Source organism: Larus michahellis, chromosome 2, assembly GCF_964199755.1.
Source record: "Larus michahellis chromosome 2, bLarMic1.1, whole genome shotgun sequence".
NCBI lineage: Eukaryota > Metazoa > Chordata > Aves > Charadriiformes > Laridae > Larus > Larus michahellis.
This window is the reverse complement of record NC_133897.1, coordinates 131,679,804-131,707,630: the sequence shown is the minus strand read 5'-3', so window position 1 is coordinate 131,707,630 and position 27,827 is coordinate 131,679,804. Positions and strand designations below refer to the sequence as shown.

The 27,827-nt window shown below is 42.7% G+C and overlaps 2 protein-coding genes across 3 annotated transcripts; both read right to left on the bottom strand.

Annotated features, from left to right (window-relative positions):
- Window positions 1-363: 363 nt before the first annotated feature.
- Window positions 364-20,977, bottom strand: ADHFE1 (alcohol dehydrogenase iron containing 1). Of its 2 annotated transcripts, XR_012585748.1 has the most exons (15): window positions 20,886-20,977; window positions 20,412-20,449; window positions 18,036-18,079; window positions 17,811-17,864; window positions 16,421-16,575; window positions 16,071-16,267; window positions 15,590-15,667; window positions 14,335-14,440; window positions 12,987-13,139; window positions 11,746-11,844; window positions 10,759-10,837; window positions 10,515-10,611; window positions 7,204-7,361; window positions 5,715-5,822; window positions 3,225-3,487 (listed from the first exon to the last, which is right to left on the bottom strand). XR_012585748.1 is itself a non-coding variant. In XM_074577169.1 (14 exons), the coding sequence occupies exons 1-14, from the start codon at window positions 20,939-20,941 to the stop codon at window positions 3,404-3,406; spliced, it is 1,398 nt and encodes a 465-aa protein (XP_074433270.1). In that variant the 5' UTR covers window positions 20,942-20,977; the 3' UTR covers window positions 364-3,403. The 2 variants fall into 2 exon arrangements, 1 of the variants encoding a protein (XP_074433270.1); XM_074577169.1 differs by lacking the exon at window positions 5,715-5,822 and having other exon boundaries at window positions 364-3,487.
- Window positions 20,978-22,863: 1,886 nt separating this feature from the next.
- On the bottom strand, window positions 22,864-24,137 carry RRS1 (ribosome biogenesis regulator 1 homolog). The gene has a single exon (XM_074573628.1). The coding sequence runs from the start codon at window positions 24,075-24,077 to the stop codon at window positions 23,001-23,003; it is 1,077 nt and encodes a 358-aa protein (XP_074429729.1). The 5' UTR covers window positions 24,078-24,137; the 3' UTR covers window positions 22,864-23,000.
- Between the last annotated feature and the right edge of the window lie 3,690 nt (window positions 24,138-27,827).

Sequence of the window (27,827 nt, the reverse complement as noted above, 5' to 3'; positions counted from 1 at the left end):
GGAAGAGTCGCTATGCTCTGGGAAGCTAGTGAAAGCCCACTTTCTCTCAATGTTTTTGGTTCATGGTTACTTTATAAGATTGAAGTTAACACGTCAGAGTTAAACACTGCTCTCAAACAATTTCAAACAAGCTTGTGTTTATAGCAAGTACAATATTATTGGTTATCTGGATATTCCAATATTGGATATTCCAACATCATCTAAAGGCAGTAACAGATACGTCATGGAGGGCTTGAGTAACAGAGCAGTAGCAGGAGCCACAAGAACAAGCTGCCCAGATTTCACACACCTGCCCAACCACCACCACCAGGCACTCGCAATTACAATTTCACCCCAGTTCCCCAAACAAACGCCAGGCTCATGTGCACAAAATAGGCATGTTCAAAGATACAGATATATTTGATCAACTAGTACAGAGAAATTTAATAAGATAATAAATGAAAAAAAAAAACAAACAACTGGTGACTGTTCAGTTAGTGAATAAAACTAGCACTGCTCATGAGCCAGAACATGATGCCCTGTCACACCATCACTATTTGAAAGACAGCACTGTGGGGTGACTTCAGCTCCCTTGACTTTTCCCTCAGAAAATTTCCACTAGTAACCAATAATTGGCAGTGGGAGAACACTTGTGTAGCTGATGTCTGTGAGTGAGACTTCACAATCAGTTTAAGCCAGTCGAAGACCCTGATGCTGCCAAAGGCATCTGGGAAAGAGAAATGGCCCTTCTTACAGCACCATCTGCTTATGTTTGGTTAGGGACTATATCAAACCCTTTGTTTTATCTACAAAATATGGATAAAACCTACAATATCAGAAGGGAGTGTGAGGCTTAATTTAAAAACTAGCAAGAGCTCTGGGTTACCTGGTATAGGAAGTTAAGTGCGAGGTTCTGTCAGTTGAAAATGCAGCCTGCTAATAACTGCCATACTGGCAGAAATGGCAAATAAAAAATGTGCTGGAAGGAAATACCCTACATTCCTAACGAGCCCATCAAAGTGGTCTGCTGCAGTGATGAAACCCATGTGCCATTCAGTTCCCCACAAAGTATATTCTCACAAACACAGCATGGCTGCCATGAATTAGGCTCCTGGAAAAAAGATTCTCTCTTCAGGACTCTGTACTAGAGAAAAACAGGAGTGGAAAGATGAAACAGGTCAAAAGATTATATATATAGAAAAGGGTTTGATAAAAAGCTTTTTTTCAAACATGGCAACTTTGTACAATACAATAAAGTGAATCCCTCACCCCTTGCTATTACAACATCAGCCTTTGTGACAGAGGTTCTTGTTGGCAATTTCAGCAGAGGACAGGATTCAGAAGGACATGGAAATCAAATGTGTGTCCCAGTCCGGGCTGAGGTACACTGGCAGCATTAAAACAGATCCAGCGTCAACATCCAGTACACATCTGTCCTCGGATTCTAGGACTGCACTAGCTTTATCAAACAAACACAAGAACAAACAAGGTGTAAATATAGAGTGGCCAAGGTGGCCAATAGCATTCTGGCCTGTATCAGGAACAGTGTGGTGAGTAGGACTAGGGAAGTGATTGTTCCCCTGTACTCAGCACTGGTGGGATCCCACCTTGAGTACTGTGTCCAGTTTTGTGCCCGTCACCACAAAAAAGACATCGAGGTGCTGGAGTGAGTCTCTGGGCAACGGAGCTGGTGAGGGGTCTGGAGAACAAGTCTTATGAGGAGCGGCTGAGGGAACTGGGGTAGTTCAGCCTGGAGAAAAGGAGGCTGAGGGGAGACCTTATCGCTCTCTACAACTACCTGAAAGGAGGTTGTAGCGAGGTGGTGGTTAGTCTCTTCTCCCAAGTAACAGGTGATAGGACAAGAGGAAATACCCTCAAGTTGTGCCAGGGGTGGTTTAGACTGGATATTAGGAAAAAGTTTTACACTGAAAAGATTAATAAGCATTGGAACAGGCTGACCAGGGAAGTGGTTGTGGCACCATCCCTGGAGGTATTTAAAAGATGGGTAGACCTGGTGCTTAGAGATATAGTTCAGATTAGTGATGTTTTTTGTCAGAGTTAGGTTGACGGTTCGACTAGATGATCTGAAAGATCCCTTCCAACCTAGGCAATTCTATGATTCTATGATGCTACTTCAACAGGGTGACTGAAAAGTGCTCCCTCCCTGGCAGAAAGAAATAAGCACACCAGAGGCTATGGGGTTCTTCTCGTGTTTGTCTTGTGCTGTGGTTGCTGCATGAATCAGATGCTGAAAGGGTCCAACACGAAGGAGAATCTGATTTAAATGAACATTTAAATGAACTGTACACACAACCATGTGCGCTTTTTAAAAAAAGAATAATAGTATTAAAATTTTAGTTTCATTTCTCCCTTTCCCACTTCCCTTTCTCAGTTGACAGTCAACCAGCTGGCTTACTGCTCTGAACGTGCACCCTCATTCCCACGTCTAACCAGCTCTCCCAGCGGGGCACTGTGCAGCCATATGCTACACCACCACTTTTTAATATTGAACCACAGCACACTGCCACTTCCTTAAGCTGGTGGCTGCGCTCTGAGCGACAGCACCTGCAGGAGCTCAGCAGAAGCAATTGCTTCACAGAGAAGCAAGATACAGTTGATAGTTTCTTTCCACAGAACGCAGCAGGAAAAGGGAGCTATTGCGTCCAGAAAGACAAAATGACCATGATGGATGATGTCTTGCTGTTACGTGGTCCCTGCTGAGTGGGTGACCGTGCTTTACTCTGGCTTTGCTCCCCCTATGCACGCTTCATATAGATCTTAAAAGGAAAGAACTATCTGACAATACATGTCAGAATTTTAACCCAAAGCAAACTTTCAGGAAGCCTGTTCCAAACATGTATGAAGTGCGTAGTTTTTTTTTAACCAAATAACAAAAACATACTCTGGTTCAATAGCCTTCCTAGAGAAGGCAGATGGTAAAAAAATGATAAACTGGAACAGAACACAGTAAGCTGACATTTTCTGCAGGGTAACTCCCCCTACCTAATTAAAAAAATGACCTTGATTGATTATTTCTTAAATAGTATGACTTCTTAAAAGAAAATCACGGACAATTTAAATAAAAATAATAATTTGCAAAATGGTTTGGAATATCCCTTAAAACATTTTTCCACCTTTGACCACTTCTCAAGCACAAGAAATCCTTCAGTAACGTGAGAAATCTGCTCCAACTTTTATGCAAGTTAATACCACTGACTACTGAGCAAGAAAAAAACCAGTCAAGCTTTCACTTCAAAGCACTATTTAGTTAAAGATGAATTACTTGACCTTTTGACAGCGTACAATGGAACGGAAGTCAAAGGTACCCAAGTTCTTCCATTCTCTAAACAAATTCAGCCCCATATCTACAAGAAACTACCTTTGCGTTAGAATAGAGCACACTTTTCAGAACAAAATGTTTAAGCTAATAAAGCTTCATGGAAGCCTCAAAGAGGGCAGATAAGTCTTCTTCTGTTTGGGGACGCGGTGATAGTTTAGTCACTCTCTCCTGCAAGATTGAAGAAAAACTGGATTATAGAAGGTTGCCAATAAAATTAATCAAACAGTAGCAGAACTATGTGCCTTTGTACTAATGGCCTTCAGAGAGAATAACAAGGTTTTGCAGATAAGTAATCAAGTAATTAAGGTTGAAGCATCATCAACTGTACAGTACTTTCAAGAATATATTAGTTAAAATTGCCTATAATTAAATAGACAGAAGCAAGATTAAAAATGCAGTTCAGTTGCAAAGTCAAGTACTTCAAACACGGGTCTCGTCAGTCACAGATGTCAGTGCACTGGTGGATAGTATCCTGGGAATACACTCCATTTTAAAATTTTTGCCAGCACTGGAACTAGAAGGTAAATTTTTAGGGACCAAGATTTTCAAAATATAACATCTCTTAAAGCCCAGGAACTGCCGTAGATGGGGAGAGCAAATGGTGCTTGCAATTCAGACTCCAAAAGAGAGACCCAGCGAGGGTCGGTAGTGAAACTGCTTAATAAATAGCCTGACACCTTGGAATCAGAATATAAAACAGTTGTGGTTGGTATTCATTTGGATGGTGATTCAACAGAATTTTTGGGTGCTGAAATGAAGCTCAGCGATATGCTTCACTGGTCTGCTTGACAAAATAACCACACAGGCAGGGATGGCAATTCCAAAAAGCCCTGTGATACTGAGGATGAGGAGCGGTATTAATGTAGGTATTCAGTTATTGCAGAAACACTCAGCTGAAAGGGCCTAACATTAATGTATTTGTACCGGTTATGATTAGTACTTTTATGCTTTCAACATTCAATGATTTTAACCTTTACTGAAAGACTGGGGAGAGTAATAAACATCTGCAAAGACAGAGGCCAGGCCTACAACAGGAACGTGTTATCTTTAGATGAATACAGTGTATTTTGGCAAGACGGAGTTTCTTCTGCTACCACCTGTTTCAAGATCTCCCTTGTGGAAGAGGCTGTCCCAGTAAAAGTTCTAAATTTTTCCCTCCATTTTTCTCATATGAGACAGTGGGTCATTTGCTATGGAGCTTGCCTCACGTACCGAGCGGGATGCTGGGGAAGGGGCTCCTCCAGCCTCCTGCCTCGGGAGGAGGCTCAGCTCAGACGCGCTCCGGAGCGGAGCACACACTGCTGCTGCAGCTCAATGCCGCCGTTTGCAATGCTGCAACCGCTCCACTTCCCTCTCAACCCACGGGGCTGCGATTTGCGGACAGGCTGGATGTGGTTACACAGCAAGAGAGGCCACCGCACTGTGAACTTAACATGACAAATATTCGTCTAGCATGCTGAGGAAGTCAGCTGTGAGACATTCACAGCTCATAATCACAATGAGTCTGAAAAGTGAAGCTTTGTGTGCATAAATTTACCTACATGAGAAGCTTTGCTGGTGCAGCAGTAGCAATCAAATGATACCTTTTTCCCCATCCCTGGCCAGTGCTGCTATGCACACAGACCCAGCCAAAGAAAAGGCTAAGATTCTTCTACACAGTTGTGAAACCGAATGGAAAACTCAAACAGCACTAGAGCAAAAGTTTGTTGGTTTTTTTCAGACTCACAATATGCAAAACGTAACAGCTCAGTGCTCAAGTACTCAGTAAATTCATCAGGCTTATATTAGGACACTCTAGGCCAAATTACAATTTTGCAGCCCTGTGCACTGAGACAGACAGAGTTATCTGTAAAGTCACACAAGGTGACAGGAGACGATCACCCTGACAGACTGCAACATTTATGAGCTGTATCGACAGAAGGCTGCAAACGGATGCTCCTCCTGTATGCCTTGACACAGGGGCAGCAGTCCTCCCTCTGCACAAGACTGCTGGCACTTGCTGGTGCCTCGGCTCCCTCAGTCTGACTCAGTGCGTTCTGGTCTAGTGCCAAAAATGAGCAGCTCATCCGTGGTTCAGCCCCATTGTAGCTGCCTCTGGGATGTCTGCAAGGGGTGGGAGCGCAGGCTACAGAAGAGCCGTTCTGCCATCTCTCCTTTTCAGTCCTCCTCACCTCCTCTCAAACACCATCACAGGGCTGGCCACCTTAGACCTTGGAACAGCATCTTCTTTGCTAGACTCACTGCTCTCTGTACATAGGATCAATTTCAACAGACCCACTTAGAAAGAAAAACAAAATTCTGTTTTATCTTAAAGCATAAATGTTTGTCCTAACACAGTTCACACTCCAAATCCTGGCAGTTAGAGTAGATTAGTTTTGTTTTCCTGCAGCCTTGCCTTTTCAGAGTGTGGAATACACCCCGCACACTTATTAGTGCTATCGCCACTGCACCACACTGCCTTGCCGATGCGAATGGGTCAGTGCTGTATTCCGAAGAAAACCTACTGCAAGAAGAAAAGGAAAAAAATATACCAAAGACTAAACTGTATGGACTACCTCTGTCGGTAATAATGGACTGTTAAGGAACACTAATACATTTTCATCATGCTACTTCTCATATACAAAAATGAGGTTTGAGAAACTATTAAGTCATCTCATTTTACACAGTACAATTAATCATCAATGCTGTGAGATGACAGTAAATGAATTAAAAGTCAATTTGAGCTAAGCTAACAAACAAACAAAAAAACCACTTCAACATCTTTTGGTGGAGAACCTTCTGCCTCCCCCCACCTAGGCAAAACATGCCTTCAATGAGATGTTGTGCTTGTGATGACCCAAACCCAATTGTTTCAAAGGAACATATTTATCAAAACAAACCTCCAAAACGCCCCATAACAATTTACGTGCATATTTGATGGGTGCTCAGAGACCTTAGCTTTCTTTCTGGTTTTGACATTGCTCTGTTGTGTGTGATCCTAAATAGTTGCACCTTTGTGTCATTTTCTCAGGCATAAGATAGGAATATTTATATTTACCTTCTGTTGTAAGTTGCTCTGAGATTTATGAATGAGAACTAGACATGGTAAGAGGTGCTGCTGTAAAAAGTGAATAACCTTTCAGCCTACAAAATTTTCATTGTCTCTGTAATGTTTATTTCCCTTGCTACTTGGTGGAAATGAATCCTAAGTAGACAGAACAGTCCACAGGATATGAATCAAACTGTCTTTTTACAAGCAAGACATTGGATTTTGCTTTTGGAGTGGTGCGTTGCTCTTTGCAGTGTCTTTGTGAGCACTGAAACAATAAAGGGTATTACAAGTTTAATCTACATTATCCCAGGGGACCTTATTTCAAATTCTGATGGGGGTCAGTGGAACAAAAAAGCCATCTGGGAAGAAAAGTGCAACTTCTCAATATGGAAAAGTTTAATGCAAAGTGAGCTCGGTCATTCTTACCAGATAGCACTTGGTATTAAGGCTTTATCTATCACCCAACCTGCATACATAATTAACAGAGATCGTTATGAAAAAGCAGTATCTTCTACAAAGATCAAAGGCCTATGAAAAACATCCTCTTTTTTAAAAGTGTGACCTTTAAAAAAAAAAACCAAACCAAAACCATAGCCATTCCTCCTGAATCCATGCAAAGAACAGGATGCAGCATGCACTCCATCTCACTGAAAAGAAAAACCTAAACTGTGCAGAGAAACAAAATAAGGTTGACTATCCATAATATTCTCCATTGTAATTGTTTTCATTGTAGGATTTTTAATTGTTTCATGTAGGACTAGAAATAACATTTGCTTGAAAAGAAACACTTCTGTTTTTTCAAAAATCTGTTCTTTTTATTTGACAAGAAAAACTGTTTTGCTTTCTCTCTTACCTGAGGCAGAGTGCCTTTGACTAATGCAGGGATGTCTGCTTTAGAATAACCGATTGCAGCTAAGCCATCATCAACATTCAGATCAAACAGGAATTTCCGGAGCGTGTCTGCCAAAATAAACCCCGCATCTTTGATTCTGGCAGTGCGGATGTCAGCTCCTAAAATAAGACATAATGCCTTGACTGTAGGGTGGAGAGAGAGAGAGAGGAGGAAGCCTGTTCTGGACTTAATTTAATCATAATATCAGCTGAATACATATCCATACATAACAGTCACTGCCCTAAAAGCAACATGAAGCGAAAAAAGTCTTCATTTTACAGTGGAAATAGTTTGTAAAAGGTGAAATAAAACAAGATCAGGAGAAGCAGGTAACTGCTGCCAGAAAGACTAACTGCCACATGAGGTTAACTTCCTTTCCCTCTGTGCTTACAGGGAGAAGCACTTTTTGGTGTGACTAACTGCTGGGAGGAAAGAAGCTAACACATGAACGTCAATGGTATTTATTTTTATGGACGGTGTGCCAAATGCTAACTTTCTTTTAAGGCCTTGAGTTTGCTGACATCTAGAGGACATGGAGACCACTGACTATTCTGTTCAATTATACATTCAAGGAGGACTAGAGCATGTAAACTGAGGAAGACAGGAGATGGCAGGGCAGTGTTCAAGAGGTTAAGTAAATCCTAAACTTAACGCTATTTGAATATGTGCTGACTTGTGTAGGATAAGACAGAACTGAAGACGAGGAAATAGTATCTTTGAAACATCTACTGAACAGTAATGAAAGCACCAGTATAAAATCAAAGGCTACCAATATTTCTTACGGAATAGCTTGCTTCCCCTCCTTCAATGAATGGTCAAGACTTATTTACAAGTAATGATAAAACCATGCCCAGATAGAAGATACAGGTTCCTCCATACGATTTCTTTTCAAAGTAAGCTGAGCTAAATTTGTTCTCTGTGTAACCTCAATGATGTTACACCAGAACTATGTTAGGTCAAAGCGCCATCCTGAGAGATGAGTAAGAGCACAACCTAGCTACGGGAAAAATATTTTCTGTGATCCTCATGCAGTTCAGTGTTACATTAAATGAATAGGAGACCAGCAAGCTGATTTGAAGAGCTCAGATATTCGGGTAGTAAGACTGGCAGTACTGTGGTAGAGAATGTCTGGGAGAAATTGACAATAAGGTATGACAGAGTCTTGTATGAAGTCTTATGCTATTGGGATTATGCCATGCAGTTTCCTGGGTTTTGCTGCAGAGGAGTAACTGGGACATAAATCCAATATCTTCAGATTGTAAAGCAAAAGAGAAAGGGAGGAGGGAAAAAAAGGACAGTAAATGTATAAGGGCAGTTTTAAAATATTGCTATAGTACTAGTACTTTTTGCTCAACCAAACGGATACATCAGTCTTTTATTGCACTTAGAAAATTCCTGGCCACACGCACACCTATTTCAACTGTTTAAGAATCCACCCAGGGAGGTATTAAGCTTTTTCTGGCTGTACCCAAATTCACAGCTGTACATACAACATAACTATTTAGTAATCTGTGCCATGTCATAAAATACCTTCTTAGTCATTGCATTTGGCAACATGACAGATTTGAATCAGCTACTGTAGTCAGTTGGACTCTGGACTGGACTCAGAAGTAAACACCCCAGGTGGGAATTAACAAATTCAATTCCACGTGACATGTTTTTGGCAGAGCCCCTTTACAGCAAGGCAGACAATAACATAGTTTAAAATTCTATTGAGAAAATTAACAGGGCTTTTACAGACAGAATTTATGGCAGCAGTTGATACCACAAAACCTAAAGGAACTGCTTTTTAACCGCTTGTTTTAAAATCAAGGAGCCACAGACAAATTCTCTGATACACTGTGCTGGACAGTTTTACAGAAATATTTTCTTAGTCTACTTTGAGCTGTATGTTATTGCTGTGAGAACACAGACATTTTGTAGCTTAGTATATGATTCCAACCAGGTTTGTGTTCTGGTTTTGACCACAGGCAGGACTGCATACTTCAGAGGAAGGCTGAACAAACCTCACAGGCAACATTTATAAAATAAATGGAATTTTCCCCCAATGTATTTTTTCTGACCAAGTTGTTTTACATTCTCTTTAAAATGCGGTGATATTTTCATTGTCTATATAAAAGTCCCATTCTTCCTTGAAACCCACAAAGCTTTCAGATTGCTTAGACAAGGAAGTCACACATGTGACTAGATTGCTGTGACTCGCATACAGAAGGCTGACCATACAAGGGACTGAGCACAAATTTTCCAAATACCGGAAGAGTTGCCCTAACCACTTTCTCTCTACACTGCTGTGCATGTGACTGTGATTGGTCATTAGTGAGCATGGGTATTAGCAGCAGTTTAGCTACAACACAGTCTAGTGCAGACAAAAAACCTGACCTTAGATATAAATAAATTAGCTCGCCGCAGAGCCATGCTGTCACAGCTACAGTGCTAACAGCTTCAAGATCACACCACTGAAAGCTAGTTGGTTACACACAGTCATGCTGGGGGTGCAATGAAGAGGTATCCTTTCTCTAGGACACCTTTCGGTGATGGGCTGCACAGATAACAAAGCACTGTATGAAAAGATAATCTTTAAACGAGCTTTCAGCTTACAGCATTTACTTCTATTCTGCTAAGACGCAGAAAAGGCCACATCGACCCACTTCTGAGCCATCACAGATGTGTCCACAGAATAGCTACTCCCTGCTTTTCCTTGACATCGGCCACTGAGAAAATCCAACACCTACAAACAAGCTGAGGCCTACATTAGAAAGACTGAAACCCACAGTTGTGTGCCACAGAAAAAGAGCAGGAGTGATTCGGAACATCATTCTGTTCTAATTCATTGCCACAGCAAGAAAACTGTTAGGCATAACACTTCCTTTTAGCTAACAGACGCACCTGAATACTGGTTTCCTTTACGGTACCTCCTCTAAAGTAACTACTCTCGATAAAGCACCAAGAGAGATGCCAATCACAGCTACTCTCTCCTGCTTTGTAACAGATCTACGGTTAATTTCAGCTGTCCAGTTTTCTAGGCAAGAAGCAGCTTTCTCCAGCTTGCTTCTCTAACTACATCATCCAATATCAAAATTTAGCATTAGTCTACCTAAGTTTGCATTAAGCGTAACTCAGCCAGACTCCAGAATTTTGTTTTTATAAACTTAAACCCCTGCAACAACCAACCACAATTGCTTGCACACTTTTTTTTTTTTTTACTCTCCCAAAAAGACATTTTGGGAAGGATTCAATTTCTATGAGTAAGTTGTACCCATAGAGATTCCTACCTAGAATCTCTGCAGCTTCCAAGTGCCGCTCAGGATGTATCTGTGCCGTGAAAGCAAACACTGCTGGGGATGTCAGCACCACAGAAAGGCCGTGTGGCTGAGGAAAAAAAAAAAAAAGAAAAAAGAATAAAATCACATCAATAGGACACGTACTTTCAACATTAATGTGCTTTAATGCTCATTAATGTGAGATAACAGAGAATTGAAATGTATCATACGAAAACAAATATAAATCAAGTTTTACCACTAAAGAGTGATCCACATTATAATCCTTTGGTTTATAAGTTTTCACCAAACCAGAAATAGGGTAAGACATTCCATGGCTGGAACAGAGAGCAGAGAGAAAGTGGTTAGAGCAGCTCCCCTGGTATTTGGAAAATTTATGTTCAGTCCCTCGTGCGGTCAGTCTTCTGTATGCATGTCTCTTAGGTACAGATACTCAAAAGGTATTTAGGTACAGGTATGGTATGGATATTAGGTACAGACAACCCTCACCACTGCGCACTTTAGAGATATAGCTCTAAAAAACAGTACCTCCTTACTTTGCAAGTGTGAAGTTACATTACTCCACTGACTGGACTGAAAGATATTGAGCTACTAAAGTAATATAAAATAGCATAATCTTTCTACCTGAGAAAAATAAACATTCATTTTCAAGTATAAATAAAAAGTAGATTTGCTCAAACAAAAGGAATGAAAGGAAGGTCTCTGAAGAGAATGATTGCTAGTAACTTCTCCATGTAGTTCAGGCTTAGGCTTTGCTTCTCTGAGATTTTCACCCATAGGAAAATTGTCTTGCCATATTATTTAGTCAGCCTGCTGAATGCCTACTCCACAGACAAACTTACAGACAATTGCATCAGTTCAGGAATGGCACAAGATTACCTCATTGCTGTCTCACCGCAGAACAGCTGGCATGAAATTAAACATTTCAAATGCCATTGATGGTGGGGTCTTTTTCTAACTACGGTTTTTACTACCAAGGAAGGTAAAGAAGTTCATGTTTTGTAATTTTCACAGGATTGGATTTGAGTATCACAAGCCAGAATACACAATCCTCACACACATAAATGCCAAGAATGCATTGATTTCTCACAACACACAGTTCCCCCTGTATCACAGGCCGGGCTACAATATATTCAGCAACAAAGGCAGCAATGTCTTTGATAATCTGAAACAAACACTAGCTGGAAGCTGACATTGGACAGGGTTAACATTTTTCTGTACTTACCAGAGATGAACACCAGCATTGCCAAAGCCAATACCAGCAAAAGCACTTGCTAGGTGCATGTTGGCTCTTGCTTCACGGTCTTCAGGGTTTCTGATGGCTCTGTGCACCATGGAGACAATGGCACCAATGAATTCACAAACAGATTGGTAATTCAGGATAGAGAAGGGAGAGAGGGCTTCCTTATGGACAGATATATAAAAATCTCTAAGATAAGCTGAGATAAAAATGCTGGAAATAGGAGCAAGTCATACTTCAGTCAGAGAACAATTCTTATGGATCAGGAAGTAAATCAAACTGCTTCAGTGAAGGGCAAGTTTCTTTTCACTTTTCCAAAACCTGAGTAAATAGAGTGAATTTAGACATATTCAACTCAGTGCTGGTTTAAACAATTCTACTTAGGAGCTTTGGCAATCCTACGTACAGCTCCAAGATCGCTCCAGCTTTCTCACCATCTCAGTAGGTGATGGTCTGGACCCCAACACCTGTGCGGGAAGAGGACAGGGTTCCTTGCCTTCCTATGCATCAGATTTCTTGTGTAGTTTGACAACACGGAGAAAAGGTCTCATGAATAGATTCCACAGGAACAATAAACAACTACTTTGACTAACTAGGTACTGTAAAAAGTCTTTTACAAAAAATCCCACACTGATCTTCAATAGATGTGCACATGGCATACAAAAGCTGTATACAGGCTAAAACTTTATTGGTAGGGATCAAAACCAACCCCCAGTTAAGTCAAAACTTAATCTAAATTGAAAGTCTTCTAAGTATGAACCTAAGCATGAACTAGTTTTCAGTAAATGCATAATTTTGCACATTCATAAGTGCATGTTACCTTCTTGATGGATGTATTAAGTATCTTAATTTAAACTGAAGGTCACAGATACTACACCAGCAGTATTTCCTTCAGTTTGTTACATATTCCCCTTATACTGTCATAGAAAGAGAATTCTTGAAAAAAAATACATGAATGCTGCTCCCATATTAACTGAGGACTTTAAAATACATTTACAAAGGCATTAAAAAACTACCTCCTCAAAACAACCTCATAACCCTAATTTTACTTTCAATTTTATTTGAAAAACTTTTTGCTTTATTTAAGAGAAATCCAGGATAGAAAACGAAGGTTTAATGTAGTAGTTTGCTTTATTTTAGCCTAAAATTCAATTTCTTCTAAGCATCCCTTTTTGGGCACTGAAGACTGATCGTACTGCAAAGGGGGTGGCTGTTAAACATATTACCTTTTCAAATACTTAGCCACAATGCGCAGAGCATGAAGAGCCCAGACATCACTGATGGGATTGCTGCCTTGGTAAGCTGGTCGGTTGATTGGATTTGAAGGGCACGGACTGCGCATGTTGTAAGGAAGAGCAGTGTACGATTCTAGAGCATGGCTAAAAGAAAGATTAAAAAAATCAATTATTTAAGTGGGAGAGCTCCATTTTACTCCCCTGCTGCCCTCCGAGTGCAGGTTCTTCTTATTTACTTCTGGTGTTTAACAGTTGCCAAAAAGAGAAATACAATCTCATACACAATGGGAGGATGCTGGGCGGGCACCTCCAGAGCTCTTCGTTCTCCGACACACAGACAGAGAGAAGGCAATCCAAACACAGTCACGGTCTATCAGCTCACACCATGCTCAAGTTAGGGTGGCTCTTGGGGTGTAATGCTTTTCATTGAAGAGCACTGTGCATCTGCAGTGGGTGTGTTTCCTTTCTGTAGGCCAGGAACCGTAAGTGGCTTTAGCACTGAAAGCACCGTAAGCCACCTTTCTGTTAAAAGTATTGACCTTTAAAAAATTAGGAGTATAATATTTAAACTAACTGGAACTGCCAACAGTCTCATCTCCCAGATACTTGTGAATCTGACTACATAAAGAAGGGGCAATGCCTACATTGCTACATTTAGATGTACAAAACCATTTTCATTTATGAACAAATGCCTCAATTCCATTACAGACACTGTAGTTTGGAATACTTCACCAAGCTTGAGAAATCACACAGTTTCATTATACATCTATTAGTTTAATATACACAGCACCCAGAAGCAAAGTAAGCTCTGGCCCTCTGAATAGAAACTTCTATGTATTTTGTGCAGTTAAGAGCTGTAGGTTTAAGACGTAGAAAATTTTGTGCCAAGTGAAAAGTACATTATGAAAGAAGTTCTGAAGAGATGGTGACAACTGGGCTAAAACCTGACAGCAATTCATTAGACAATTCTTGTTCTCTATTCCCTGCCACATCTGTGAGACATGCTAAACACTGTGGTAATTGTGATTAATCATCTACTTGATCTCTTAAAATGGGACACCTGGACTCTCTTCCCTAACATCCTGGAAGCAAATGGTTTCTCCAGTGCACTGCAAAAACATTAAAATTTCTGCAAATGAGTGTTTTGTTTCCATACATTCTGAAGGAGGTAGTGAAATTAAGTAAGAGGAAAGTATAATTGAGACCACCTTAACAAGAACAGGAAAGGGAGAAAAAATACCATCCTTTTCTGCTCCTAAAATATATTTTCTCTACAATCATCATAGTAAAAATATGAAATTGTAATAAATTCAAGTAGCAGCCTATACAGAAAACTCACCAAAGCACATCAAAACCACTGTTGGCCACTATTCGCTCAGGCATAGACAGTGTGTGTAAAGGATCAATGATGCCTAACGTTGGCTTAATGGCTCTTGAAGCAATACCTGCAATATGTAAGCGAGGAAAATGAGTTAAAATTTTTTTGCAACAGAATAGGACAAGACAAGCTTAAGGTTCAAAACATAACAATAATGAGGGTAAATGATTCGAAACTATGAAGATAAAAGCAAAGAGAGAGAAGGGATAGTAAGAAGTAGCTATGAATCTAAGTCTTACTGATGATGAGGTCCCTGTAAGAGTTATATGATTTGACATTGTTGCCTGAAGAGAATTATTCCAGACAATGTTCTCCATTTATAAGCCTCCCTGAGCAGCCTATACTTTCAAAATGTCTGTGCTGAATAGTATCTGCAACATTATTCTTAAATTTTTATCTTCTGGGAACAATCAGAGGGCAAGACTGGTTTGCATCTACAATCAATTGCTAATTGCTGTTTTCAGCATCTGTAATAACCATGCCTTCATATTTTGGTTAAAGGGGCACAGATGTAGCTTTAAGAGAGACAGACATACAGACACACACACACAGACTGACTGATGACATACAGACTAGAAAACTCTGAGCTATGGTCAGAGCTCCCTACTACACCCATTTGGGTCCAAAGCACCGTAGACTGAGCAACATATAAAATCCACGTTTAGAACTAAAACCTCTAAACAGCTATGAAGCTTAAGATGACATTTTAGCCTTAATCTTTATTTGCCAGAGATGAAAAAGGCCAAAGGAAGACAGTGCCCCTCACTCGCACAGCATCTCAGGCCTGAGGTTTCAAAAGTCAGGAAAAGGAACATTTGGTTGCAATTACACAACAAAGAAACAGAAATCTTAAAAGCAGAAAGCAAAATACAGAGGAAATAAGGAACAGTTGTTTGACCCTGAATGTAAGTAGAAATTTCCTTTGCAATTAACATTTTCTGCCATTTAAGAACTTGAAAGATTTTAGTTTCCTGTTTTGCCTTCAAACTATAATCCACTGTATTACATAGGTATTTCATTATGTCAATATACTATAAATCTAATTCAAAGAGGAAACCTTTAAGCTCTTCAAATTTGCCTGTGGCAGTTGAATCAAACAAAATGACACCTGAAATGACATGCAGTATCCCTTTTTTTCAAGGCAGGGAAATAATGAAGACATTGGAAAAGCAATTGTCTTGAACAGCAGACATACACACACACACAAAAATCTCACCAGTTTTTACTTTTAGTTCTTTGAAGTCAAAAATGGCAACACCAGTGGTTTCACTTCCAGTTCCAGACGTCGTAGGAACTTAAAAGGAAGAATGGGGATAACAAAAAATAATAAGTAATACATGAAGGTGCAAAATAAATAAATAAAATCACAATAGTAACACTACCAAAAATACAGGATCCAGGAAATCTCAGAGGTATCCCTGATCCAAAGCCAGTGGGTCAAAGAGAAACTTTGGTCTCTTTTCTCAGTAAAACTAGTCAAACTCAGATAAACAAGACAAACTAATGACAAAAACTGTGATTTTACTTCCACTGAATTAAATAGCAAAATTGCTGCTGAATACAACTTGAGGAGAATTAAGCCCACAGGAAGGTGAAACAGTTGTAGGAAACTGATTTCAGTAGAAATATCATACAGAGTGTAGAATGACTCCCCTTCTCCTAGCCCTCACTCTCCACACCCCCCGCTCCTGCTCTACCTGCGATGAGTGGCTTGAGGGGCACAGTGACAGGCTTCCCTTTCCCAATAGGAGCATTGACGTAATCCAAGAAGTCTGATGTTGGGCTGGATGCGTACAGGTTGGCAGCTTTACAGGTGTCTATTACAGACCCACCTCCAACAGCAACGTAGGCATCAAACTCTCCCTTTTTAGCAAAGTTAATGGCGTCCATGAAACTTGAAAAACAAGAAAAGCTTTCTAATTAGTCAGGAGAAAAAGAGCACACAGAGAAACTAACTATTAAAATCAGCGTACAGGTCACAAGGACAGCTGAATGGCATACTGTAAGAGCCTAGGCACTATGAGAAGTGCACTGTCAGAAGTAGTACCTTTGGTCTGTTGGTTCCACCCGGACATTATCATACAACTGAAAGTTTATACTGTATTTTGCCAACGAATTCAACACTGCATTTACAGGAGGGAGTTGGGAGAGGTTTTTATCTGTCATCAAACAAACTCTTCTAGCACCAAGATTCTGCAGGTCCTACAATAACAATGAAATTAAAAAGGAAACAACTGGTATAAAATCATACACCAAAGTATTTAAATACTAACCCAAATCAAATGAGCCATCTAATAACAATAATAATAAAAACCACAACATAAAAATGGTTATTGTGAAGTTTTGGAAACAGTATCAGCTAAAGAGGATTAACCACATACAATCAGGATGCAGAAAACAGCACAAAGTATAAAGCTGCCAAACTTAGACAGCTGAAGTCTTATGGTAGAAGAAAACTAATGCTAAAGATGTTGAACAAATGAAAAGCATGTGGAACCACTTAAGACTCAGTAAAATGTAAAATTTTTTTTTAAATATTTTTTTCCTACACAATTCCTGTGACATAAAAAGGCTTTTTCCACAGGTTAGGTCTCCCCTAATTGCCCACCAAAGCACACCATTAAAAAATTGAAAATTTAATATTGAATATTAATTTATTAATGAAAAATCAAAATAAGGTGGCAAAAAGAAGAAAAATAATCCTACATCCTAACCTTTGCTAAATTAATTGTCGCAACAGCTATAAAATACACGCAGGTCTAAAAAATTCTAATGCCGTTTAAAGACAGTAGTGCTGTCTAAATTCATGTACTATCTGACTACTAATTTACTTTACAAATTTGCAAATAAAGAAGAGAACTGTTAATGCCATAAATGCCAAGAAAAGAGGAAAAAATGATAAATGAAAAAACCCAACCATAAAGGCAAACAGGAACAATGTAATCAGGTGAATCACCTCACGCTGCTGAAACAAAACCTCTGCACTTTCACAGTGCAAACTCAGAGCTGAATGAATGCCCACCTAATTTAATGGAAAGTCTCTGATTCATTTTAATGAGCGCTAGAAGAGATGAAAGTGATCTTGAGAAAATCCTGGTGACTCACCAGGATTCAAAACTTTTTGACTTAAATTCCATGTCAGAGAAAAATGTTATTGCATAATCCTGGCAAATAATCAACCATCTAATTATCCATTAAGCTGCACTTCATGTACTCACTTATACCACAGCAACATTGATGTAACATGCTTCTGTTCTCTACCCAACAGTATTTTCCAACCTTTTTACACTAGTACATGTAACTACACACACTGTAAAGCAGTGGAAATTCAGACACATCATATATAAGCTTTCCCCCATAAAAGGGATTGATAGCACTGGCAGCCCTTTAAAAAAATAACTTTTTACCAGTGATGGACTTATACTATGGAAGCTTACCATGCCAACCTCTTTAGTAACTCCCTCTCCATATCGGATGTTTGAAATGGCCATCTACAAAAAAAAAGAACATATTTTTTCCAGAAAAATAAAGAATTGGTATCTAGTCCCAAATAGTCAAAATGTAATATAAAAATTTACTAATGGAAATATTTGCTAAATTCCATATTTGGAAGTATACAAAATATTACTGTTAAATCAAATACATTTTATTATTAAATCTACCTCAAATGCATAGTCTGTATTTCCCAGGGTAGGCCGTTCAGGGACTGCAATGGAAATGAAATAGTAAAGTTAGGGAACGAAAAAGTGACTTAATTCTGTATCTCAGGGAACAGATTCCTTTTCTTTTAAAATCACTAAAACATTTGCACAGGTCATCTTGGCTCATCAGGGTAACAGTTACCCATTTCATGCCTTGTTGTTTGAGAGATTAAATGATCGAAGTACTTAATTTGATTCATATAATTCAGCAAAACAATAGTGTTTTCTCCTTCTTTCAAGAATTAATTCCTTCCTATAAAAACTGAGTAAGTTACCAGGGAGTCTGCATAAGAATTTGTTTTTAGTCTGCAAAGACCAGAACAGTACACAGTAAGTAGATCTGAGCATCTGCAGAGGACACAGGCTGCTACATACAGGTCGAGAAGGGTTACAAATGTGTAGAGCCTACATGATAACCTTCAGAACAACTTAGCCAAATAATAAGAAATCCTCCATATGCACCCGGATATATGATAGAATACTGACAGGTGTTTACACTTCTTTTTACTTCTGCTTAGTCCTAAGCTTGCAGGTGAAACTGAATTGCTTGCTTGAAAATCAAGAAACTGTACGCATTGCTAATAATAAACAGAGTTTTAATAAGAATCAGTGTGTCACTATCAGCTTTATTTAGTAGGAGAGAGAAGATATTTATAAGGACAGTATTTCAGTCACATCCTCTCTCTGCCATGTCATTCTTGCATGGATTTCCACAAAATTCTCTATTTCTTGCATATCTTGATTTTGCCACAGTGAAGCAAACTGCATCAACTGAAACAGCCTATTCTTCTCCAAGAAAAAGATCAGATGAGGCATTCTGCTCTTCCTGCTGAAGTCATGCCTTCTGTCTGCTGTATTAATTGAAAATATGCGATTTGGATTCAGATCCAATGAGTGAAGCCATGATAATGAGACTTACAGACACTCTGGGGTGCACTGAAGCACTGACCCAAAACAGTAACAGATAGATGTATTAAAATCCTTTATGCGCTTTCTATTCAAGCCCAGGCCAGCTGCTATCAGCCCTTTCATTGCCATCTCTTGCCAGGCTGTACATGTTTGACCTCTCCTGGAGTTTGAGTCTGCTGTACTCTCAGACATTAATTTGACAGGCTAAGAACATGTCCAAGCCATTTATTCTCTTGCTTTCTGATAATATAATAGGTGCCCTGCTGTTATATTGTTGAGCCAAACTTAACTTTCAGGAAGAATTCTACTGAGTTCAAAAATTGCACTATTTCCTCGAATACTGTCAAAAAATACAATGAACAATCTTTTTTCTGCTACAGTCACTGTTAAATCAATTCCCACTATTTAGAGACTTACTGAACTGATACCATCTTGCTACATTTTAGACTCAATTGCTGCCTAAAACTTACAGCGAGGATTCTTAACTAAGACTTCTACTTAACATCGGCTTAGTTTGAATTGACTGAGTAGGTCATCAAGCAGACAGGCACAAGAATGAGATTCTATTCCTCAGCTGCGCTATTGTCTTGCTGTATGATGGTCTTGGGCAAAACAAGTACCTGAACATATATTAGCTTTTCCGTATGTAAAATGATAATGGTAATTCTTTAAAAAGTGTCTTAAGCATGTGAAACCAAGCCACTCAGAATTACAGATTGCTGAAATTATGGTCAAAAATACTAATTTTTATAGAAAATATATCTAGCATATCTTCTAGGTCCCTTTAGAGTATTAAACTTGGAACATGTGGGATGTATTAGAAGATTAAGAACATCTGGAGACTGACCAGCACACAGACAGTTATTCCCACAGACTCCCCACAGTGAATGCAAACAGAAACTCCTCCTCGGGTGATTTGGTCACTCAGTGCAGCTCACCTGCCCTTACCCCACAGCCCAGGCCAAAGTGAGCTGCGTTCCCAGGACTGGCTGTACAAAAAGCCTACGGAGATTATACATTCCCCAAGGCAAAGCAGACCTTTGTGAATAGCTCCTATTTATTCATTTACCTTCCTGTTTCTTTTCTATTGTAACAGGTGCATGTTTTCCCCCTCTAAAGCAGATGTAAAATGGAGATGGCTCAGGTGATGACAGCGGTAGTAGCCAGAGCAAATTCCTGATCAACTTGCCTCACGGCAACAGGAGGGAGGGACAGGATGCTTTAGCTGTGGCTTATGTGGAAACAGTGTATCTCTCCAACAACAACCACTGTCATTGTTCAGTTGCAAAACAACAGACTGCTTACCTTTAAACTGTTCTCTTTCCTACCAGTTACCTGCACCCTCTGCCCGCCTTACACCAATACGTATGGCTCTACAGGGCCATGGCCTCCTACGGCATTATTGTGGAGACACAAATTAACTCTTACCTTGGGAATAAGTGTGGCAATGGCTTGGGCACCGACATCTAGTTAAAAAGTTAAAAAAAATAAAGAAAAAAAAAAGGCACGGTTAAAAGGAAAAACTAAAGCAGAAAAACAAATCTGTCCTTGCCTAAAAGTCCCTGCTATGCTCCCGTGTACTGCACCCTACCCCACTGAGGCCTCCTCCCCCAGCCAGGGGCCTGGCCAACCCCGGGGGGCTGGAGGCCGGCAGCTGGGGTCCCACCGCCGGAGGCACACGGGTGGGTGCCGGTAGCCGCCCCGTGGGGTGCCCGCGGGGAGCGGTCGCTGCTTTTCACGTTCAAAACACGGCGGCGGCGGCCGACCGGCCTCGCTCCACTGCCGGGGCACCTGCCGATGAAGGGGGGAAACAGAGCGGCCTGAGGCGGCGGCTCCCCTCAGCCGTCCCCGCGCTGCGGCGGCTCCCCTCAGCCGCCCCGGCCCGGCCCGGCCCGCACTCACGCTGCCCGCTGCAGCTGCCGCAGGAGACGGGCGGCCCGCTGCCGCCCGGCCGCCATCGCCCCGGCTCCGGGGGGCTGGACAGGCCGGGCCGGGCCGAGCCGGGGCGGCGGCAGCGCCTCCTCCCGGGGGCTCCCACCCGTTCCCCGACCCCCAGCTTCAGTCACAAAGTTGACCAAACCCGAGGATTTTGCCCGGTTGAAATAAGAATTGTTCCGATTCGGCCCAAACTGTGAGACCTTCATCGCCTGGGAGAGACGGAAAGTGGCGGCACCCCCGGAGAGCCTCATCCCTGCTGGAAATGCACAAACTGACCAGGATTTTAGTGGAGCAATTTCACCAATAAAGTCGTCAGCGGCATAAAATACTTCTTGTGTGCGCGTGTGGAGAGAGAGCCATGCTCTTTGGTTTAAGCAGGTACAAGATGCGCCCTGTGGAAACGGCAGGAAGATCAGAGGTTTGGACTGTATCTCAAAGCAACTTTTTCTCCACATTTCCAAGTGCTTTTTTGCCCCTGCTTTGCCTAGCTGCTTACACCAAAGGCTTGGTAGCAATGGGCTGTGTCCATGAGACCAATCCTGCCGCCAGCAAGGCTGCCCAGCACAGCAGCCAGAAACATTTAAGAGACAAAAGGCACATCCTATACAAAACCCATAGGCTGAACGCTATAGTCAGGCCACCAATACCACCCAAATCCCTCCAGTTCCAAAGCGTAGGTACCTTCTGCCCCCAGAAGACACCTTATGCGGACAGAGGTTTTGCTTTCTGATCGTGGTCAAGCTGCCATCCTACTGAACTGCTACAAGTGAAACAACAGAACTGCTATAGAGTCACCGAGCTTTTCCAAAAACTCATTTGCAGTGAAATATTACATTATCACAGAATCATAGAACGGTTTAGCTTGGAACAGATCTTAAAGATCATCTAGTTCCAACCCCCCTGCCCTGGGCAGGGACACCACCCACTAGACCAGGCTGCTCAAAGCCCCATCCAGCCTGGCCTTGGACACCTGCAGGGATGAGGTACCCCCAACTTCTCTGGGCAACCTGTTCCAGTGGCTCACCACCCTCATAGTGAAAAATTTCTTCCTGATATCAAATCTAAACCTACCCTCTTCAACTCACAAGTTAATGACTCACAAGTTTACTGCTTGAAAGTCTGAGAACTTAATTTACTTGAGATTCCTGGAACTTGTTTTACTACCCCTCTTAGCAGGAATGGACACAGGGAACAGCATCCTTCCTGTAGCTAAGCCACATATTGGGATGGCAAATTGTTCTGTACGGGAGGCAGTAGAGAGTTCAGAAGAGTAATAAGCAGAAGTCTGAGATCATTTCCAATATCTGCTCTCAAACTGCTTGGTAAGGAAAATCACTGTGAAACTATTTCTATGAAATGATGTATTACTGTTAACTCCCTGTTAATACAGGGAGAAATTTAGGTTTTAATCTGATGCTCAATACAAACATTTTTCTGTTGAATTCAATGGCTGGTCACCAGCTTTTATTTTTTTTTTAAATCAACAGAAATCTCTAGGAAATCTGTACAATTTCTTAGGCCCTGCAAAAAATAAAGTAAGCTTTCGTGTTTCTTTTGTAACTGAGCCTGAATACCACAGAGCTGAGTGGCAGAAGCTGATTTATGTAGCAAGAGCTCCACCGTCAGGTCACTTGCCCAGAGCAGAGAGCAGCACCACATCCTTTGACTGTATCTGTGCCTGAGCAGGCTGTTACTCGATCAAAACACAGTTCACCAGTGCAGTCCAGCCCCAGTCCATTACCAGAGCAAGGGACAGCTTTGCTCAGCTTCAGTCCTGCCTGGAAACGCTGGAGCCACGGCCAGCCATGAAGCAGTATTACCTGGCTGTCCCTGTGAAACTGGGGGGAACTGGGACTCCCAACGCCCTTGATACATCACCAGCACCCCTTGGACAGAGAAGACGTGCCTCTCTGACTGCCAGCTAAGAGCCAAACGCAGGACATTTTAGAAAGACTGGAGCATATTTATTGACAAATAGGTGTGGGAATAGAGTACCAGGCAGGAGGCTGGCAGTAACAGTCCCTTCCCATGCCTCAGTGGGTATCCCCAACCCCATGCTGTAGGCAGTCCCTCTGTCCCTCATGCCTTCTTTCTCTTGCCGCCACCAGTGCTGCTGCCTGCAGGCCGCTGCTGCCGCCGGGCTCCACTCTTCTTGCTGTTGCGGCCAGTTCGCTGCTGCCGGCGGCCGCGCTTCCCCCGCTGCGACTGCTTCTTGCCTTTGGCAGCGGCTGCCTCGGCTTCCTCCTGGCGCAGCTGCTTGTTGACAGCGCGGGTGATGTCCAGGACTGGCTTCTTGCTGCCCATGTCCCGCAGCAGCTCCAGCTGCCGGCTGCGCTCGGCCGCCAGGTTGCCCAGCAGGGGCTCGAAGCGGCGCTTCTTGCCGGCATTGCGGGACGGCGGCTCCGATGGCTCCTTGGGCAGCCGGGGCTGGAAGCGGCCGAGCGAGGCAGTGGAGACGCGGGCGACACGGGCGACGTGGCTTAACTCCTCCCGGCTCTGGTGGCCGGTGGGGTGGAGGGGCGCGGCGGGGATGGCGGTGCCAGCCCGGTGGGCGCGGGCCAGGTTGCGCAGGCGGTTGAGCTCGTTGCGCGCCACCCGCTCCCGCTTCTCCCGCCGCAGACGGGCGAACTGGTCCTCCTCCGGGTCGGCGCCCTCTGGCACCTCCGCCAGCCAGGCGCGGGCCGGGTCGCCGCCCGCCCGCCGGTAGCCCCAGCGCCGCCGCCACTCCTTGGCCTCCTCGTCCCACACCAGCGAGGTCCGCTTGCGCCGGCGGATGCCCTTCAGCCGGGCGAACTGCTCCCAACGGGTCGGTGGCCGTGGTCGCGGCGGCGGCTTCTCCCGCGGCAAGCGGAAAGCCGGCTCGGGCAACCGGGCCACCAGCGGCCCCCCAGCCCCGCCGGCGCGCTCGGCCGGCAGCTCCCAGAGCTGGGCCACCAGCAGCTGCGTGTTGTCGCGGGCCAGCGCCCGCAGCTTGGCCTCCCGCCCCGGGGCGGCCCCGCGCAGCCCCGCCGCCGCCGGCGGGTTGCGGTCCAGCGCCAGCAGGTTGCCCAAGTCGAACTCCAGCTCCAGCTCCTTCTCCACCGTGACGCTGCGACGCTTCTCCGCCTCCTGCTCCTCGGCGGCCGCCAGCACCTCCTCCACCCTCACGGCCGCCATGGCGACGGGACGGACCGGGCCGCGCCGCGCCGTTCCCACACGTGCCGGTCTTCCCCGGAATTGCAGACAAGCCCTTCCGGCTCCGCGCGCCGGAAGCGCGCCTGGGCGCCCGGAACGGCAGCGCCCCGCGGGAGAGTGGGCTTGGCGCAATGGCTGCCGGGAGGTGTAGTCCCGCTGCCCCCGCCCCGGGGAGGCCGTTACCCCCGACAGACGCGCCCGGGGCCTTTTCCCGGCTGCGGGGAGTGTCAAGGCGCCTCCATTCCGCTCGGTTCCTGTCAGGGGACACCTGCCACCGTGACTTCCGTGACTCGGTGTCCATGAAAGCCTCAGCCACCCCCTCGGTGGGACTGTGGGGGGACCCAAGCCCCTCTCCCGCCGCTGCCACGAAGTGGGGCCGAGGCGGAAAATGTGTGGAAAGCACCGGTGCGTGAGGGGAGGCAGGCGCCCAAAGCACGCTCCCGCCCTGTGGCGCTGAGGGATGCGGCCACCGCGGGGTCAATGAGGCCCCACAGCTTCCCCGGCCTCTGCTGGCCTAAGGGTCATGCCATGGTATTCAAACACTGAGCAGGTCTGAGACTGAGAAGCAGGAAAATACCTTTTCCATGGGTTTTGGGTAGGATTTTTTGGTAGCATATCATTATGTCTGACAGTCATGCCTGTAAGTGCTCATTGCAGGACCGAAGTTCAAGTACTGTGACACAGGGCTCATGGGGAAGATCTCTCCGCAGAGAAGGGAGGGGAGGAGCGGCGTTTGGAAAGCAGTATCACCTGGCAGATGTCTCATCAGGCATAATGATAAGTGAGGTGATCGGGTGATACTGCGTGCACCCGAAGGTCAGGTGGGTCAAAGATACCGCTGAGCTATTTTTAAATAAATGAGTTATGGAAGAATCCTTTTATAGCTATACAGTGATTTGGCTTGTATGGCCATGACATTTTGAGCTGATCCCTGGTGCCCTAAAAGCAAGCTCATGATGGCACTTAACTGTAGCCAAGGAAAGTGATGGCAGTTTTTATGTTAGATACAATTCTCTACTAAGTTATATCACATCTCTGGCTTTACATGATGTTTGCAGTGGTGGAAATGATTCTGAGTATAATGCCACAGCAGTATTGTTGGAATGAAAATAAAATGCCAGCCGTGTAAAACGAAGACAAATAACTGATTCTCAAATTCTAATGCCTAGAATATCACAACTTGTACTTTGTAAGTCTAACTATGATAAGGTTGGTTGTGTTTTTTTTCCAAGTCAGCAGTTCTGAGCATGATTTGTATACTATGGAGCAGCAGAGTCCCTATGGGTTTAAACCCAGGCCAGATGGCACAGATGGTTTTCCCGTTTACCACAAGATGGCATTGCACTGAATAATAGTTTGTTCCTCGTCTTGGACAGCTCAAACTTTCACCTGGAGTTACAGCTAAAATTAACTTTAAAGACAGGTTGTTGAAGAGATGCACGTGCACTATTTAGATTTAGGCATAAATGTATACTTTTGAACTACAAGGACCACTTTTTCGGCAGTCTGGTCAATACTTTTACACCGATCCCTGTACCCTCCTGTTTTATGCTTATGCAGCTAACTCAGTTCTTTTGGTTTATACCAGTACAAAGCCCAGAAGTCTTCAGGTAAATATCTGGGACTGAGAGGACATATTTGGTAATATGTATTGCACTTCCAAAGTTGCTTAGAGACTTAATGATTGCTGTTTGTCACTGGAATAGCAGAAGGAGTGCATGCCAGGAATTAGTCTTCTTGTTTTACCCAATATCATGAATCTGCTAAGGAAGGAAAAAAGAGTCTCAGAAGGTAAAAATTACTTTCTGGTAACTGCTGTGTAGAACTGAATCCCAGCCTTTTTATGTATCATTTACTGTATGAGTGGTCCCAACACAGTAAATGGGACTGTTCTTTTACTCAATTGCTTCAGTGTTACTTTGCGTTAATAGCCTATTAAGAGCACCCTTCTGATTACTGGGTTAGTGACAGGAAATTTAATACTTGGTCTCCAATGAGTTCAAAGCTGAATTGTTTTAATGGCCTTTTTTCTCCTTTTACTGATCTTTGTTGTATGTTTCATTGCTGGAGGCAATTAATTGATCCTGTGTATTTAGTCTCTACATACATGGTTGAACAGTAACAGTTATGATTAACAGAGGAAATCTGTAAATGTGTTCACATTGCTAGTTGATTTTTTATGTTTATGAAAATCCCACTTTCAGCAAATTAGTTAAGTCTTTGAAACTTGTCACAAGTGAATGTTACAACACATTCTTAAAGCTATTTCAAAAAACGCTTACAAAGAAATAATTTAAATACCTGTTTAGAGAATAATTCTGATAAAGCTTCTTGCATCCTTTCAAGGATCCAGGCTTCTAAAGAGCGTGGGAGAAACCTTGACCAGAGTCAGGCTGTACTTAGTACAAGCAGATATATCTTTACGGAATCTGCTTAGTTTACTGGCAATGCCAAACGTTTTGTCCTGTAGGCACAGGGCATAACTGAAGAAGGAGCCTCATTCGACTGTGCTTCAAGTGTCCTCAGACAAAATGTTGCCTGTTAGTGAAGCCTGACTACAAAATGATTACTGCTGTACATAGCGATGGTCTACAATTCGAACAGGACATGTCTGAGTTTGTGATTTCATGATGTGGTTGGGAAGGTGGTAGTTGGAAGACTATTTGAATGAATTTGTAAACCAAACCAGATTTGTAAATACAGTCATGGATATTTTAGGAAACTATCCCATTGTGAGAAGTGGCTTCTGAGGTGCTCACCATGGTGATCATAGCCACGCTTTGAGCTTATAGCTCCCATTTTAGAGCTGAGAATTACAAGCAGGCACACCACTTCCCTTAAGTGAATAGCTGTGTGTGTACTGCTGAAAATCTGGGCTTTTGAAAAGATGAAAGGATTATATCAATGTTGAATTATAGTAATAACTGTTAGGAAATTAATGTTCTTAATACCTCATGTTTGCTCCAGCTTTCTTTATTGCTTTTCAGCAATTTTTTTAAAGGATGAATTTTTAGAAATGTTTATTCATTTTGAACATCTCTGCTTTTGGGTTCCTAGTTTTAGAGTCTCATGTATCACATTTCTAGAATTGCCTGTGGCTGTATTTGTGAGCGCTCAGGCATAGGACTTGAAAGCAGTTATCCCTAACTGTGGGCCCTCACAATCCAGAGATCCTTAAACAATTTTGTCATTACTCTCTTTTTCCATGAGGTTCGCGCTCTCTTCAGTATGAGCAATGGTAATGCATGTCATGGCATGTGTGTATGTGCTTAATTCGTTACTGTTTGCTTAATATCTTTACTCTGAGATGATCAGACAGAAATTGGTTGCTGTTGCAAACTGCAGGCTTTCTTTGGGTTGAAGAAGGTTGTAGGGTTTCGGGTTGGTTGTTTTTAACCACAGTTGAGGTCTGCATGAAAAACACATGATGGCGGAGTGTAATTTGCAGAAACACTTGTACAAAAGGTTAATAATAAACATAATGCAGGATATATGTGATGCACCAAAAGAACTACAACATCACTGTGATATACTGTTGGTTTTGTTATTCTGTTGGAAAAAAATAAAGAATTATCCTACTTAACTTTTATGTTTGTAGTTTCGGCTCAGCTGGGCCACAGCTTTAAGTTTGTGTTTTATAGGAACTGCTCTAATGTACAGTATTCGTGTCTCACTGTTAGTGATACCATTAACTTAGATTTACTCTTCAAAGTTTTGCCAATTACCTCTGGA

Coding starts and splice junctions, on each gene's coding strand:
- RRS1 (XM_074573628.1), bottom strand. CDS start 24,077: ATGGCGGCCGTGAGGGTGGAGGAGGTGCTGGCGGCCGCCGAGGAGCAG.
- ADHFE1 (XM_074577169.1), bottom strand. CDS start 20,941: ATGGCGGCCGGGCGGCAGCGGGCCGCCCGTCTCCTGCGGCAGCTGCAG. Junction 17,865..18,035: donor ATACAGACTATGCATTTGAG/GTAGATTTAATA, acceptor TTTTTTTTGTAG/ATGGCCATTTCAAACATCCG. Junction 3,488..7,203: donor TCAAAGGCACTCTGCCTCAG/GTAAGAGAGAAA, acceptor TCAATCTTGCAG/GAGAGAGTGACTAAACTATC.